The 14,486-nt window shown below is 63.6% G+C and overlaps 1 protein-coding gene across 4 annotated transcripts; it reads left to right on the top strand.

Annotated features, from left to right (window-relative positions):
* Positions 1-1,113: 1,113 nt before the first annotated feature.
* NXPH3 (neurexophilin 3) lies at positions 1,114-7,176 on the top strand. Of its 4 annotated transcripts, none has more exons than XM_045044657.1 (2): positions 1,114-1,601; positions 5,389-7,176. In XM_045044657.1, the coding sequence occupies exon 2, from the start codon at positions 5,470-5,472 to the stop codon at positions 6,091-6,093; it is 624 nt and encodes a 207-aa protein (XP_044900592.1). In that variant the 5' UTR covers positions 1,114-1,601; positions 5,389-5,469; the 3' UTR covers positions 6,094-7,176. The 4 variants fall into 4 exon arrangements, with proteins under 4 accessions (XP_044900592.1, XP_023099616.1, XP_019673281.3 ...); XM_023243848.2 differs by lacking the exon at positions 1,114-1,601 and adding an exon at positions 2,689-2,910; XM_019817722.3 differs by lacking the exon at positions 1,114-1,601 and adding an exon at positions 3,687-4,135.
* Positions 7,177-14,486: the final 7,310 nt, after the last annotated feature.

The raw sequence follows: 14,486 nt of genomic DNA, 5'->3' as shown, positions 1-14,486 counted from the left end.
AAGCTCTCCAAAATGCAAGCTGACTGCACTCACCAGCGCCACCCCCCTCCCCGAAAACCCTTCAGAGGTCTTAACCCATGACCTGACGCGTGACAGCCTCCTGTTCCAGCCTCTCCTCCCCTCCCCTCTGCGCTCCAGTAACAGCACACCGCCTCTGCGCCCAGCCTCCTCCCTGTGTCCAGTCAGTGCCCTCTGCCAGGAATGGCCTTGCTGGCCGACCCCCTCCTCAAGGCCTCTCGGCATCCCCTCCTCCAGGAGGCCCTCCCCGAGCCTCCTGGACCCCGCCCGCACCATACTCGGTGCATCCGTGATGCCTGTCACAGGGATCCCTTATCATCCATTCACCACACCGAATTAGAATCATCAGTTTCCACGTCTCGGTTGCACATTCGCCAGTGAGACCCTTGAGGGCAGGGATGTCCCGTTCGTCTCTGAATCCCAGACCCCGGCCCGGCACCTGGCACGGAGGACAGGCCCGACTAAGGGTTGGCGGACGAATGCAGAAGGGAAAGTTGAAGGAAGTGAGAGCCAGAAATGGCCGAGAGGGCAGGGAGGGCAAGCCTGGCAGGAGGCGCCGCCAGAGCAAATGTGTGGGAAGTAGAAAAGCGAGAACTTCCCTTGATTGCACTCCCACGACTGCCCGCCAGCCATTGTGCATGAGCTTTGTTTGCACATTTTGTCTCTTTCAGTGCTTGCAACAACAGATCGGGGAAACTGGCCTCAGAGAACCAAAGCAACCTGCCCAAGGTCACACAGCCGGGCCTGGAGTGGAATCCAGGATTGTCTGGCCTGAAAGCCTGTGCCCTCTCTGCTGAGCCACACGGTTCTCCTGGGGATAGGACCTTCTGGGGACGGACCGGGAGTGGGCCCCGCCACGCCTCTGCCTAGCTGAGCTCTAGAACCAGCTGCCCACGCTCAGGCCAACAGCTTCTTCCTCCCAGCCGGACCCGAGGCTCGGAGGCCAGACAAGGATCTGTCTGTTCCTTCTTCCCCGGACTTTGGGGGTCTCTGATAGACGTGCCCACACCCCCACACCCCCGCCACCACCACCAGGGAGGGGCTCCTATGCATCCTGGTACTGCCTAGGGCGCCTGGGGGAATGCAGGGGGCTCTGCGATGCTGTCTGGGTTCTGCAGAATCTGTCTCCCTCATCGCACTTGGCCCAGGCTGATATTAAGATTCATCTGCATTCCCCGCGCACCCGCCTGGCAGATGGTGGGGGAGGAGGCTGGGTGCGTGCTGGGGGCTGCAGCCAGAGACCAAGCTAGGCTCGGAGGGCCACAGAGCAGAGTGCCCACCCACCGTGCTCCCTCGGCCCAGCCCCGGACTGGGACCACTCCAACCACCGGGGTACCTCCTCACCCTCACAACCTCCAAGGGGTGCTGAGGACTTGACCTTTGCTTTTTCTAAGGACTGAAGGGGTCCTGGAGTTCCGGGAAGGAAACACGGATGTGCGTGGGACCACGGAGGATGGGCCCCACTTTGGGGAATTCCAAATAAGGGTCCTCCTTGCCCTGGGGGCTTGCAGAGGTGGGAGAAAAGCAAGGACCCCATGGGATAGGAGCACCCTGTCCTGGTGGCTCCCTGGGTCACAGGGAGGGTAAGTAGTGAAGAACGCAGGCACAGCTTTCAAGGAAACCTTGCCCGCCTCGCCCTTCAGCTTCTCAGGAGGCTGACGCGGGACCCCAGCCCCAGAATTCAGCCTGGCCCCCGGTGACCTTTTCAGCCCAGGGCTCTGGCCAAAGTTTCCCATCACATTAATCGGACGGCGCGGGGGTGGGGGTGGGGTGGGGTGGTGGTGATCCCAACCCCCCCCCTCCCCCCCGAGTAAAGTAGAAGAGGAAAGAAACTGACGTTATAACACAAGGAGTACGGGTAGACACCCAGAAGAACTTCCCTCGGCACAGAAGCAAGTCTGGCAGAGAGAAAGTCACTTTCAGCTTCGGGATAGGCTACTCATTACTGACGTTCTCTCTGGCTGTTGGCATGGGTTTGGAAAAAATAACCTTTCCAAAGTCCAGGTCTCCTGGGGTTCAGGACAGGGCAGCAGATTCCCAGTGCCCGCTGCGGGGGTGGAGGTGCGGGGGGGGGGGGGGGGAGAACGGGCGCCCTGCCAGAGGGAGGGATGGAAAGGGTAGTGTCCCTATCCCCGGGCCACCACCCTCTCCCCTCCTCGCCCAGACTTCCTCCGCCCCCGCGTCCGGCCGCCTTCATCCTAGGTCCCCCCGCTGCGGGCCGGCAGGGGAGGAGTTAACTCCGGAGGTACCGGCTGGGCTCACCGTACCTGCCGCCGCCGCCGCCGCCGCCGCCGGTGGGAGGGACGAGGAAGCGCGAGCCGCCTGGGCGCCAGGAGCGCTCCAGTCTGGCGGGGTGCTGCGCGGGGAGCGGGCGGCGGGGCCCGGCGCGGCCAGGGGCGTCCGCCAGGGGGCGCGCCGCGACGGGGCGGGAGGGGCCGTCTGGTCTGGGGAATTAGCGCCAGGGACGGGCGCGCGCGCGGGTCCCCAGCACATCTGGGCGAGAGCGGCGCCGCTGGACCGCGGGGGGCGCCGAGCGCAGATCTGGAGCGGCAGAGGCACCGCGCGGCTGGGGCCCTTCGAGGCGCGCGGGGCGCCCATCTGGGACCTCGAGAGGGGGCCGCGCCGCGCGCAGCCGGGCCCGGGGAGGGGGGCGGCGGCGGCCGCACAGCTGGACCGGAGGGGGCGGGGTCGGTCCCGGGCGGCCGGCAGAGGGGAGGGCCGCGAGCCGCCGGGGACTGGAGCATGGGACGGCGCGCCTGAAGGAGCAGGGGCGAGGCAGGGGCCTGGGCGCCCGGCAGGAAAAGAGGAGAGACAGGGACCCGAGAGCAGAGGAGGAAGATGCAACTGACTCGCTGCTGCTTCGTGTTCCTAGTGCAGGGCAGCCTCTATCTGGTGAGTGGCCCGCGGGGAGCTGCGCGGAGGGGCGGGGGCCCGGAGGACGGGGGAGAGCCCGGAAACTTTCTCCCTTCCCCACCCCCCGACATCGCCGGGATGGAGGGGAAGCCCGGAGGCCGGGGGTGGGGGGTGGAGGGGGAGAGGGCGGGTCCGAGGACGGAGACTGGACCGCAAGGGTTAATAGGGGCGGGGAGAGGGTGCTCGGCTGGCCCACCCACTCGGCCGCTGGTGGCGGGAGGTGCGACCAGCACGAGGGAAAAGGCCAGCAGCGGGGCGCCGAGGGTTACTCGACCCCGTCCCGGCGCCCCGGGACGCGTGGAAGGGGAGTGGGGGTGGGTGGCGGAGCTGACGACCTGCCAGGTCTGGGGGCGTGGGCTCTCCTCCGACCTCGGGGACCCAGAGGGCCTGGGACCTGGGTCCCGCCAGCGCGCGGAGGCTGTCCAGGCGGGGGGGGGGGCGCGGGGGGTGGCCCCGTGGACCCCGCTCGCGCCTTCCCTCCCGCTCCCTCCCTCCCCGCCTGTTGTTTTCTTCTCCTCTCCCGGCTGCGCGCAGCCGGAGCCCCACAGGACCTGGGCAGGCGGCTCCCGCCCCGGGCGCCCGCGGCAGCTGAGCGGAGCGCCCAGAGCCCGCTCCCCGTGCACTCGCTCGCCGCGTCCCTGCGGCCCGGGACGCCCGGGACTCCCCCCCTCCCCCCGCTTTCCCCCCCCCCCCCCCGCCAGGGGCTTAACTCCTCTCCGACCGCCCCCACCCCAGTCCTGTCTAGAGAAGCCTCGGCCCCACATCTGGACCTGTCCGTTTCTTCAAAACAACACCCCCCCCCCCACCGCGCGCGTGCCACCTCCCCTTTGCCACTATGTACAAGCACCCTCCCCTTCTCGCATCCCCACCTGCGGCCCTTCTCCCCACCCTCCAGCCATTCAGCTTCGACCCCCAGGACCAAGTAAACACAGGTCTGCAGAACCGAGCCCAGCGCCCCCCCCCCCCCCCCCCGCCCCGGAGTCTCCCCTCCTGGCTGTCCCTTCCCACTACCCTTGGGGCCTAGCAGGCAGGGCCACCCAAGCACACCTCTGCAGGCATGGCCGGGATCAGAACAGGGGGCGTGAAGACCCCAGGCCCCTTGGGAGCCCTCCAGAGCCCAGCCTTCTGGGGTCCCCCATCCTCACCCCAGGGGTCACCAGCAACCCGAATGCTGCCCCACTCTGAGCTGGTGTCCCTAGCACTGGTAAGGAGACACAGAGGGTGAGTACTCTGTCCCGAAGCTGAGTAAGCACACACCGGGCAGTTGCCCTCAGGAAACCTTGCCTACTCCCTGCTGCCCTCCAGAGCTGTCCCGAGTCTGAGCTGGGTCACTCCGTCCTGCCGGCCCTCCCCCACGGCTCCTCCAGGAGGCCTTCCCAGGTGATGCCTGTTGCCATAGCTGGTCCAGCAGAGGCTGGCCGAGCCTTGGCTGTTTGGCAGAAGAGTCCGGGTGGGGATGGGGCTTGGATTCAATCTCCATAAACGGACCTACCTGGTCCGAGGGGCTGGGAGTGTGTGGTAGAATGGGAGGGCCGACCCCGTGCGACCTGGCCTTGGAGGGACGTAACCTGGTGGCCTCATCTGTAGAAGGGGAATAAGAAAAACTGCCTCGTAGAGCGATAGTGTCCTGGCATGGCACCCTCGGTGGTCCCCAGAGGTTTTGACTGGCCGCGGCTGGGCCATCCTGGGTGGGGAACTCACTCCAGGGCTCCCGCCTCCCCATTCCTCGTGCCCAATCCTGAGCTGCCTTTGTACCGGAGAGAGAAGGTCACTGGGCCCAGCTTTCTTATCCCATTGTCTGCTGGTTCTCTTAGTCTCGGAGGACAAAACTACCCCAGGGGAAGGGTGGGGGGGGGGGTCTCATCTAAACAGCCTAGGAAGTGGCAAAAAGCCCTGTCAAACGGGGGGGCTCTCCCAGCGGAGGGATGGCGCATTTTGAGGGCCGTGACTGTGCCTCCGTATCACCCTGGGACTTTTACAGAGGCGGGGGGATTTTCCTCTGTGAAACTGTAACCTCATAACCTCTCCTGTAAGACCGGGGGCTCTGTCAGCACGAGGTTATGCTTCTGACATCGGATGAGGACTCTCCCGGGATCGGGAGCTGGGCCTCCCCCGTCAGAATGGGGCCTCCTCAGGGGCAGGGGCTGTGTCCCTCTGGTGCCATGGCTCACTGGAGAGAATTCTCGACCATCCTTCCAGATGCTGAGCGGTAGCCAGAGACGAGACAGTGGGGTGAGGAGATGGGGGCGGCCGGGGTGTCAGAGGGCGAGATGGGACCACGGCACAAGCCGGAGTATGCATCCAACCCCTAGAGTAAGACGGGTGAGACATCACTCGGCCTCAAGTCAGCGGAAGGGACAGGCAGGGAGATGAGGCTGCTGGTGGGGGACACAGTGACCAGAACTCCTGGGTCCTCTGGGGACGGGGCTGTCACTGTCCTCCCAACTCCCTCCACAGGTCATCTACGGCCAGGATGACGGTCCTCCCGGCTCCGAGGACCCGGAGCGTGATGACCACGAGAGCCAGCCCCGGCCCCGGATGCCTCGGAAGCGAGGCCACCTCTCACCTAAGTCCCGCCTCGTGGCCAACTCCACTCTCCTAGGGCTGCTGGCTCCCCCCGGGGAGGCATGGGGCGTCCTTGGCCAGCCCCCCAACCGCCCGAACCACAGCCCCCCACCGTCAGCCAAGGTGAAGAAAATCTTCGGCTGGGGTGACTTCTACTCCAACATCAAGACGGTGGCCCTGAACCTGCTCGTCACGGGGAAGATCGTGGACCACGGCAACGGGACCTTCAGCGTCCACTTCCGACACAACGCCACCGGCCAGGGCAACATCTCCATCAGCCTCGTACCGCCCAGTAAAGCTGTAGAGTTCCACCAGGAGCGGCAGATCTTCATCGAAGCCAAGGCCTCCAAGATCTTCAACTGCCGAATGGAGTGGGAGAAGGTGGAACGGGGCCGCCGGACCTCGCTCTGCACCCACGACCCGGCCAAGACCTGCTCCCGAGACCACGCTCAGAGCTCAGCCACCTGGAGCTGCTCCCAGCCCTTCAAGGTCGTCTGCGTCTACATCGCCTTCTACAGCACGGACTATAGGCTGGTCCAGAAGGTGTGCCCAGATTACAACTACCACAGTGATACCCCCTACTACCCCTCCGGGTGACCCTGGGCGGGCCACAGAGGCCGGGCCGGGGCTGGAAGGACGGGCCTGCCCGCGGAGGAGGCCATCTGGCTGGATACTGGGCAGGGACACGGGGAGGGACCTCAGGCAGGGAAGGGGGGGGTGGAGAGAAGGAGATGCCAGGTGGGGCCGGGGCCAAGTCTCACGTGGCGGTGGGGAAGGGGTCCCAAGTGCGGGGCCCCAGCCTGGGGTTGTGGAGCGGCCGGGGCATAGGAGCACTGGAGGAGGAGTGGGGTCTCTGGGCAGCCCCGCGGGGCTCCCCTGCTGAGCGACAGGAAGGTGCTGGGCCCAGGAGACCGCTGGCGAAGGCAGACCAGTGTGGCCAGATGAGGTCACGGAGAAGAGCCCGAAGCCTCGGCTCCCTCCTTGCCATCCTGAGAAAGAACAAGGAGAGGGGTCTCTCATCCGCAAGGGCACCGAAGGACGGCAGAGACGAGACGGGGCTGCCCGGGAGCCAGCCCTGGGTGGGGGGAGGGGCGGGGCCGGAGGAACTCTTGAGCCCCGCTGAGTCAGCCCCCACCCCCAAGCCCATTGTCCTGGACGGTGGACTGAACTTGGCTTCAGGCTGAAGTGGTGACCCTTGGAGTCGTTTTGACGTCTTGACGAATAGACCGTCTGCTCCCCGCCAGGCCGTAACCTTTCCAAAATTCCCTCTCCTGCCATTGCCGCTCCTCCCCTCCCCGCCGCCCCTGTCCACCCCTGTGCCGATGGGTCACCCATCCTTCAGCTGCAACCGAGGGTGACTGTGGTTCTCCCACCACCAAGGCCACAGATGGGAGCCCACCCTTGCGCTGTGTCCCCTCGCCACCCCACCCCCCTGCTGGCTCCTCTGGGAGCGTCCTCGTCCAGCCAGCAAGCCTTGCCCGTCAGCCTGGGACCCACCCGGATGGATACAGGGCCTTCGGCAGCTCGGGGCCGCGCGACGCCAGACTGACAAGGGCGCTGGACCTGTTCCGTGGTGTCTGTCTGTGGGTGGGGGAGGGGAGGGCGGGGTGTGCGATCCCCTGATTGTCAGCTTGTGTGCAGAGTCTTGTTCTGGAGCCGGGAATAAAGCTTTCCCAGGGCGCTGCTTTCTGAACTGTCCAGGGAGGGAAAGGGCCCCGGGGTGCCCCGCCGTCCAGCCAGCGCTGCTCAGCTAGATGGCGGCAAGATGTTCCCTGGAGACCAGAGCTGCGGGGCGACAACGGCCGTTGGGGCCGGTGCTCACGGAGGGCCTCAGGGCTTCCCTCCCCAGCCTCCTTTTTGGGACCTGTTGGGAAAGCTGGGCAGACACTGCTCGGTGATCCCAGGGGGTGGGGGTGGCCCCTGCAAAGCAGCTTGGGGAGGAAGAGCTGGTGGGGGGGGGGATGGGCCATTGTGTTCCTTGTCTCCCTGGGTTGCCATCCGGGTGGGCCCCCGGGGGGTGGGTGGGGGGGGCCTCGCTCTGTCAGGGTTTGGCCCCGTGGCCTTGGACAAGTCCATTCTCCTCTCTGGGTCTCTTTCCGCTTCTTTTTTAAAAAATTTTTTTTTCAACGTTTATTTATTTTTGGGACAGAGAGAGACAGAGCATGAATGGGGGAGGGGCAGAGAGAGAGGGAGACACAGAATCGGAAACAGGCTCCAGGCTCCAAGCCATCAGCCCAGAGCCCGACGCGGGGCTCGAACTCACGGACCGCGAGTTCGTGACCTGGCTGAAGTCGGACGCTTAACCGACTGCGCCACCCAGGCGCCCCATCTTTCCGCTTCTTTGTAACATGAGGAATATGCCCAACCCAGAGCTTCTCCCGTGCGAGTGGGCATCGGACCCACCGGGAGCGTCGGTTGAGACATGGAGTTCTGGGTTCCAGACGATTTGCCCTTCTAGCGAGGAGCCAGGGAGATGCCGACGCTCCTGAGGGGACACCAAGGACCACTCCCGTGACCTCTCTGTTCCTTTCTGGCTCTGGCCCCCTAAGATGAAGAGACGCCTCTGAGGCTCCCTCCCGACTACCTTCCAGCTGCCTCTCCTAGGAAAATCTCCTGGAAGGGTCCTCTCAGAGAGGCAGGGTGTCGGGCTTTCTGTCTGATCATGTGTCAGTCAGTGCAGGAACAGGCTGGGTTGGGGGGGGAGTGGGGACAGAAGGAGGCTGGAAAGCAGCCATCCCCCCCCCCCCCCCGCCAGCCGACAGGAGGGCCTTGGGATGGATTGTCAGCCGGTGACGCCTTGCCTGGGAGGGCCAGCCGGGCCCTTTGGGGCTCGGTGAGCGGGATGCTGAGCCCCGAGGACCAAGATCACAGGGCCCTCTCTAAGGTCATCCTCAAGCTGCTCGCTTGGGAGGGCAGCACTCGGGTCCCCTGGGTCCCTCTCGGCCGTGCAGCCACGGCGAGGAAAGTCCTAGCATGAGAGGGGAAGACAACGGTCCTGCCGCCCGCAGCCTGTCTCCCCTGCCCGCCAGCACTCAGCACGGCCCAGTGCTCCTCTCGCTGCAGAGCAGAGCTGGACGAGGCCTTAGAAGCCACCTTGCTGTATGAAGTGACCCAGAAAGGGCACATGACTCAGGCTCACACTCCTATGCCAGCGTTCCCCTGCACCGAGCCTCCCGGGGCCACCTCTCCTGAGCAGAGATCTGAGACACGCACCCCTTCTTCCCCGCCCCCCCCCCCACCATAGCTACACTCTCCCTTCCCACCCTGACAGGTGGGTGGGAAGGTGGCACAGGTCCTTAGAATTCAGACAGGCCCTGCCCTGGGGGCCTTGCCGCGGAGATCTGGTGGGTTCTCTCACCTGCGGATGCCTCCCAGACGCAAGCACCGCCTACGGCCCTGTGGGCACTGGAGGGAGAGACGGAGGGGGGTGGTCCTGGGCCCCCCTCACCTGGCCCTGGCTGGACGATCAGCAGGACCGGGGGACACTCTGACCCACCCCCCTCCGGCTCTTCTTTTGTGGAGAGCCAGATGCTGCTGACAGCTGGAGGGCTGGCCCGCTTGGCACGCATACGGCCTGAGCGGGGGGGGGGGGGGGGGGGGGGGGGGCGGGGGGGGTTCATTTTAATAACTTCATTTCACCCACGCGCACACTCCACTGCCTCATCCCTCCTTTTCTGCCCTTCCCCAGTAACCTGGCTGCTCTCCTCGGCTAGGATCTTGCTAATAGATTTTTCTCCCGGATTGTGATTCTTTTGCAATAGACCTCTGGGCCCTGATAGTCTTGCCACCACCGGATATTTTCTACGCCCCCTTGGTCCTTGCGAAGGTAAGGGGTCTGTCCCACTGCCTCTGGTGACGAAGGTACCAACCTCTGCGCCCTTGGCGAGCAATGTCTGTGACCTCCCCCAAGGACTACAAAAAGGGCTCTCCGGTCGCCTGATCTTGCCGTTCAAGCACTCACGGGAGAGCAGATCCCTCTAGAAGGAGCCGGTCTCCTCTCCCAGAGAGAAGCTCCAGGTCCTACCCCCACCCCACCCCTTTGGCTCCCCCACCGCTGCCCGTTCGGTCCTGTGGCCCAGCTCCCCATCCGCTCCGCCTAGCTGGGGAGCTGCCCCAGGGCAGAGGCCTCGGAGCTTCTGGAACAAGCCTCCCAGACTGGATGCCCTTTGAGGTCACAGCCCGTATCCCCCTATGAGACTGAGGAAGCAGGGTCTGTCCCTCCACAACTGACTGAAGAGCCCTGTGAGGACAGCATCCGCCTCCCTCATCTGCCCGGAGTCTCCCTGAAGGCAGGAACCGCGATATGGACACGGGGAAAGCCGGCCCTCGGGTCTGCCCTTCGGCTTTGTTCACCGTACTGCCTCGGCCTCGGTGTCCCCACCTCTGAGGGGGTGAACCTTCCCAGCAGTCTGTGGGGCTCATGAGGGGCTACATGTTGGGTCGAGTGGCAAGGGTCTAGGTCCCTCCTCTGTCCTCCTTCCCCCTCATGTTTCCTCCCTGGGATGAGTAAGCGGGGACTGAGTCACCCCCCTTCCCCATCCTTGGCAGGGATGCTGGTGACCTTGCATGTGGCACTCTCCTGAGGCGAGGCCCATTGCTCAGAGATGCAGGAGGCAATGGGTGGGTAGGGAAGTGGGGGAAGGGTGTGTATGGGGGTGGAGGCGGCTGAAGGTCAGGGAGTGACCAGGGACCTGGATTATCCAGTCGCGTAGGTGTAGGGGGCTGTGGGAGACGCAACGAACCGGTCGCTCTGTGTTGGGAAGCGATCCAATGCCACGGCTGGGAGTGGGAGAGAGAAATGTTACTTCCACAGACTCTGAGTCCTGTGGTCCTGCAAGGAGAACTGGGGGCTGGGGTGACAGGCGCAGAGAGGCGCCACCAGCCCCTCCCCCCCCCCCCCCCCCCGGGAGGAGGCAAGATCGGGCGGGGGTGGCACCTGCCAGTTATGCCAAAGCCCCGGAGCGGCAGCTGCCACCATCCTTGAGCACAAATGACAGAAGAGACCTGGTGCTCAGCCGTCGGGGGCTGGGCTCCCGTTACACGGGGGGACCCGGTTTCCGGTTGGCCTGGCGAGCTCAGAAGCCGACCGGAAAATCCAAGCGGCGGATGGCCACTTCAAAGCTTTCCGGTTCGTCCTCTCGGGGCCACCTGGCTAGATGGTCCCAAAGGGCGAGCTGGCACCTCCCGAACTTGCCACTGCACTGGCAACATGTGTGGTGCAGGAGTTTGGATCTGCGCCGGTCCCGGGTCTGTCATTCATTAGCTGGGTGGCTTCGGACAAAGAGCATCAATCATCTCCCAGATGCCCTTGGGTGAACACCTAGGGATCTACCCACCCTGGAGCATCGTTAGGAAAAGTTAAATGACTCACTCGACAATATTCCTTCCTCCTTCCTGGGTTTTGGGGCGTGGGGTGTACGTTAGCTTCAGCCTTTCCCTGGGGGAGCTGGGCGAAATGGCCCTGGGCTGGAGCTGGGAGACCCGGGTTCCCGGCCTGGTTCTGTCCCGTAACACCCGAGGCAGAGCCCGCTAACTGTCCTGTGATACACATTGCACCTTTTCCCATAGGAACGGAATCCTCCGTTTTTAGCTGGGCCGAGGGCTGCCTGAGATGAAACACTACATCTCTCTCTGCCTCTCTTGCGCCTAGATGTGGCCATGTGACTGAGATCAGACCAGTGAGGTGTAAGCCAAAGGTTATTTGGCAACTTCTAGAAAGACAGTTGACAAGACAGCTCTGGCCGCCATCTTAGACAATGGGCGTCAGAGTCACACCCTGGAAGGGTCAGAGCAGCGAGCGGCGGCGGGGAAGGCTTGGGTCCCAAACACCTGGTGCGAGGGCGTATTTTGTGCACCGGAAATACCATACGGGCTCCAGGCTGCCCACCTTCAGACTTTTACGTGAGAGAAAACTCAAACTTCTGCCTCATTTAAGCCGCTGTGCTTTGGATCTCTATCTCTTACAGGTAAATCTATCACCACCCGACTCAATGGATGCGTCTGAGCAGTTCCCGTCTGTGGACCCGGTTCCTCATCTGTAGCAATGAGAGAATGTGCCCAGACCTTGCCGCGCACGGGAGATGTTTTAGGGGCTTGCAGGCGACAATGAACTTGGGAAAAGTTCCGGTCCTCCCCCGACTGCCTGCCGGGCACGGAGACACGCAGTCTCCACTTGGGGAGGTGGAGCGTGTCGCTTTTGCATGGCGGGGGGCCCCTGGAGGGCTCAGAAGGATTCTCTACTCCCTCTGAAAGGCCTCCCGTCCCCAAATCCAACCCCCGCACGTCTTGAGTCCCCATCCACATTCTGATGTTGGTGACACACAATCCTCGTTAAGGGCCTGGCTGATCCCAGCCAGATGGGATCCTAATTTAATTAAAACCCTTTAATTACCTGCAACAACACAGCTTTGGAAGTCCAGGGCAGGAGGGGCCCGGGGACGGGAGGGGAGAGGGCATGGCAGGGTGGTGGCTGCCCTCCCACCACTCAGTGAACCCCGGGCTTTCGGATGATTCTTCCACCCGGTGGACACAAACCGCACGGAACAGCCGGTGCGGCCTCTGCCTCTGGCTCGGTCTGCAGCCAAGCCGGGGAGCCGGGCCAACCAGGCCCCGGGTGGTGGGGGGGGGGGGGGAAGGGGGGGGACGGGTGGGCAGAGTGGCAGGCTCTTGAAACCCACGCTCTCAGTGCTGGTTTTGTGCTTGCACTGGGACCGGCACAGGCCGCCTGAGCCCAGGCCTGAGCTGCCGGAGACCCTGGCCCTGCCCAGGACCCTCTGGGTAAGAGCAGGCGTGGTTCTGTTACCTCCCCAAACGGCCCGGCTTCAGAAACAGGGGTACCTCCACGTCCACCAAAGGAGAGCCATGCCCCTGAGAACAAGGGTCTTCCCTCGAGGTGTCATCCACCCCGGGGAGGGGAACGCGAGCGAGTGGCTCAGGTGGGCCGCAGAGGGCCACGTCGTTTCCCGGGCCCCAGAAAGGACCCCCGGGGCGCTGGGCCTCCACCGGGTCCTCCCTGGGAAGGCAGAAGGAAGGGGCCCAGGCCAGACCGGAGCCCGCCGAGCCTTGGCAGGGGCAGATTCTGAAACCCAGGCTCTGGGAGCCGCACGGTTCTTAAGCCTTGTGGACCTCATCCCCTAATACCCGTCTGTTCTCCCTAAGTACTCATTCATTCAACAAATATTGTTTGATAAAACCTCTGACGCCGAGCTGGGGAGGCTCTACCGGTAGTCGAACACGCCCCCCGGGATCCAGGCCTTTCTGCTCTCACCCTTCTCATCCTTTTCCCTTCCTTCCCGTGCTTGGCCTCGCTCTGTGCTCTGCCTCATGTCCTCTGCCGTCCCGACACCCACCGCTCCCTCTGAGGCCCCTGCTCCTACCTCTGACTCAGGTTGAATCTGGAGTGCTGTGTCCCCGCCAACCTGGGGGCTGTGACAATAGGAAATGTGGATGTCCCCCGTCCCAGACTAATGAGAGACTGGACAGGAGCTGTTGCTGCCGCAGAGTGGAGACTCCTTGAGGGGCACGGGCTGCGTGCCCCTGGCCTGGAGGCTCCCCAGAGGCAGAGGCCCTTCCTCCGAGGCCCGTCTAATGAACCGTCGGCACCCCAGCGTCCTGCACAGCAAACGCCCCACGCCGAGGCAGGACCGCGGCCTGGGAGAGGAAGTGTTGACAGGAGGGCAAGCCGCTGTCCCCACCCAGCACGCCTGACCTCCTGGCTGGGAGAGAGGCACACCCCTCCTCCCACCTGTCCTCAGTATTGATTGTTGTCTTCTCTAGAAAGGTCTTCAGAGACCCAGGTTAGCTCCCGGGGCACAGGGTCTCGCCTTGAATCACCGAGCGTCATGGGAAAGGCCAGGGCCTTCTGGATCCTAACCTGGTACCTGCTCTTTCCATCAAAACAAGCTTCCCCAGAGCCCCTCCATGGCTTACGGGGTAGCCCCCACCTGGGGGACAATGGTCTGCTCAGTCCCAGGGAGCCTGGGCTCACCCATCTTGGGGTCAAAGCAAGGCCGTGTCCCAGTTATGTGTTTGAAGAGGGCTGGGTTTAGGTCTTAGTTGCCATGTGATCATTACCCAGGCTCCCCTGGTTTCTCCGGGCCTTGGATGGCAGTTCTTCCCCCCGCCTGCTCCTCTGGTTACTGTAAGGAACAAACTGTCCCTGTAAATGGTGTCGCCATGTCAGGGTACCGCCATCTAGCTCTGCCTGGCCCTCCCACCCACCTACTGGGGCCCACGGGCATCTCAGAGCCTCACAGGCGGGGGAAGAAAGCTGGCTTGTCTTGCTTTTTGGGGGGAGGCTGTGTAGCCCAGGGGTTGACAGCACGGATTCCGAAGCCGGGCTGCCAATTCCTAACTGTGGACCTTGGGCAAGTTACCGAACACCTTTGTGTCTTAACGTCCCCATCTGTAAAATGGGGATACTCTTTACCTGTCAGAGGGCTTTTGTGAGCTGCTCTGAGCAGAGTCCCACATTACAGCCCTCCCGATCTTGGCCAAGCCGGGCAGGGAGGGAGGGGGCCAGGGAGAAGAATGGCCTGCGGGCACACTCATTTCTCGCCGCAGGGAGAAGGTGCAGGAGAAAACCCCATAGGAGAGGTCAGAAGTCTGTCACCGTCTACAAGAGATGATGCCTACAAAGGAATCGACTTTTGTTTTCCTGGACTCTGAAGAAACGCGGCCCTTGGTTGCATGACTACTGCTCCTTGGGCCCAGAATCCCACTTCTGCACTCCAGAAGCCCCTGTGGTTGCACTATGGAGGCTCATCTGTGTATTCCCCGCCCGGGCCCTCTGTTGGTAAACGTAACACGAGGCTCAGAGAGTGCAGGTGGCCACAGGGTCTTTATTTAGAAGCACAGAATTATAGAGCAGCCAGCCAAGCGCACTGAGGCCGCCTGCCCAGGGCCCCTCCTGCCTTACCTCGTCCCTACCCCCGACCTTGCCTGTCTTCGTCACCTCCACCCGTCACCTCCATCTGTCACCCCCGCCCTAC

This window comes from Felis catus, chromosome E1 (assembly GCF_018350175.1).
Source record: "Felis catus isolate Fca126 chromosome E1, F.catus_Fca126_mat1.0, whole genome shotgun sequence".
NCBI lineage: Eukaryota > Metazoa > Chordata > Mammalia > Carnivora > Felidae > Felis > Felis catus.
This window is presented reverse-complemented; position numbering and strand designations above follow the sequence as displayed.

Coding starts and splice junctions, on each gene's coding strand:
- NXPH3 (XM_019817722.3), top strand. CDS start 3,989: ATGGCCGGGATCAGAACAGGGGGCGTGAAGACCCCAGGCCCCTTGGGA. Junction 4,136..5,388: donor AGCTGGTGTCCCTAGCACTG/GTAAGGAGACAC, acceptor CTCCCTCCACAG/GTCATCTACGGCCAGGATGA.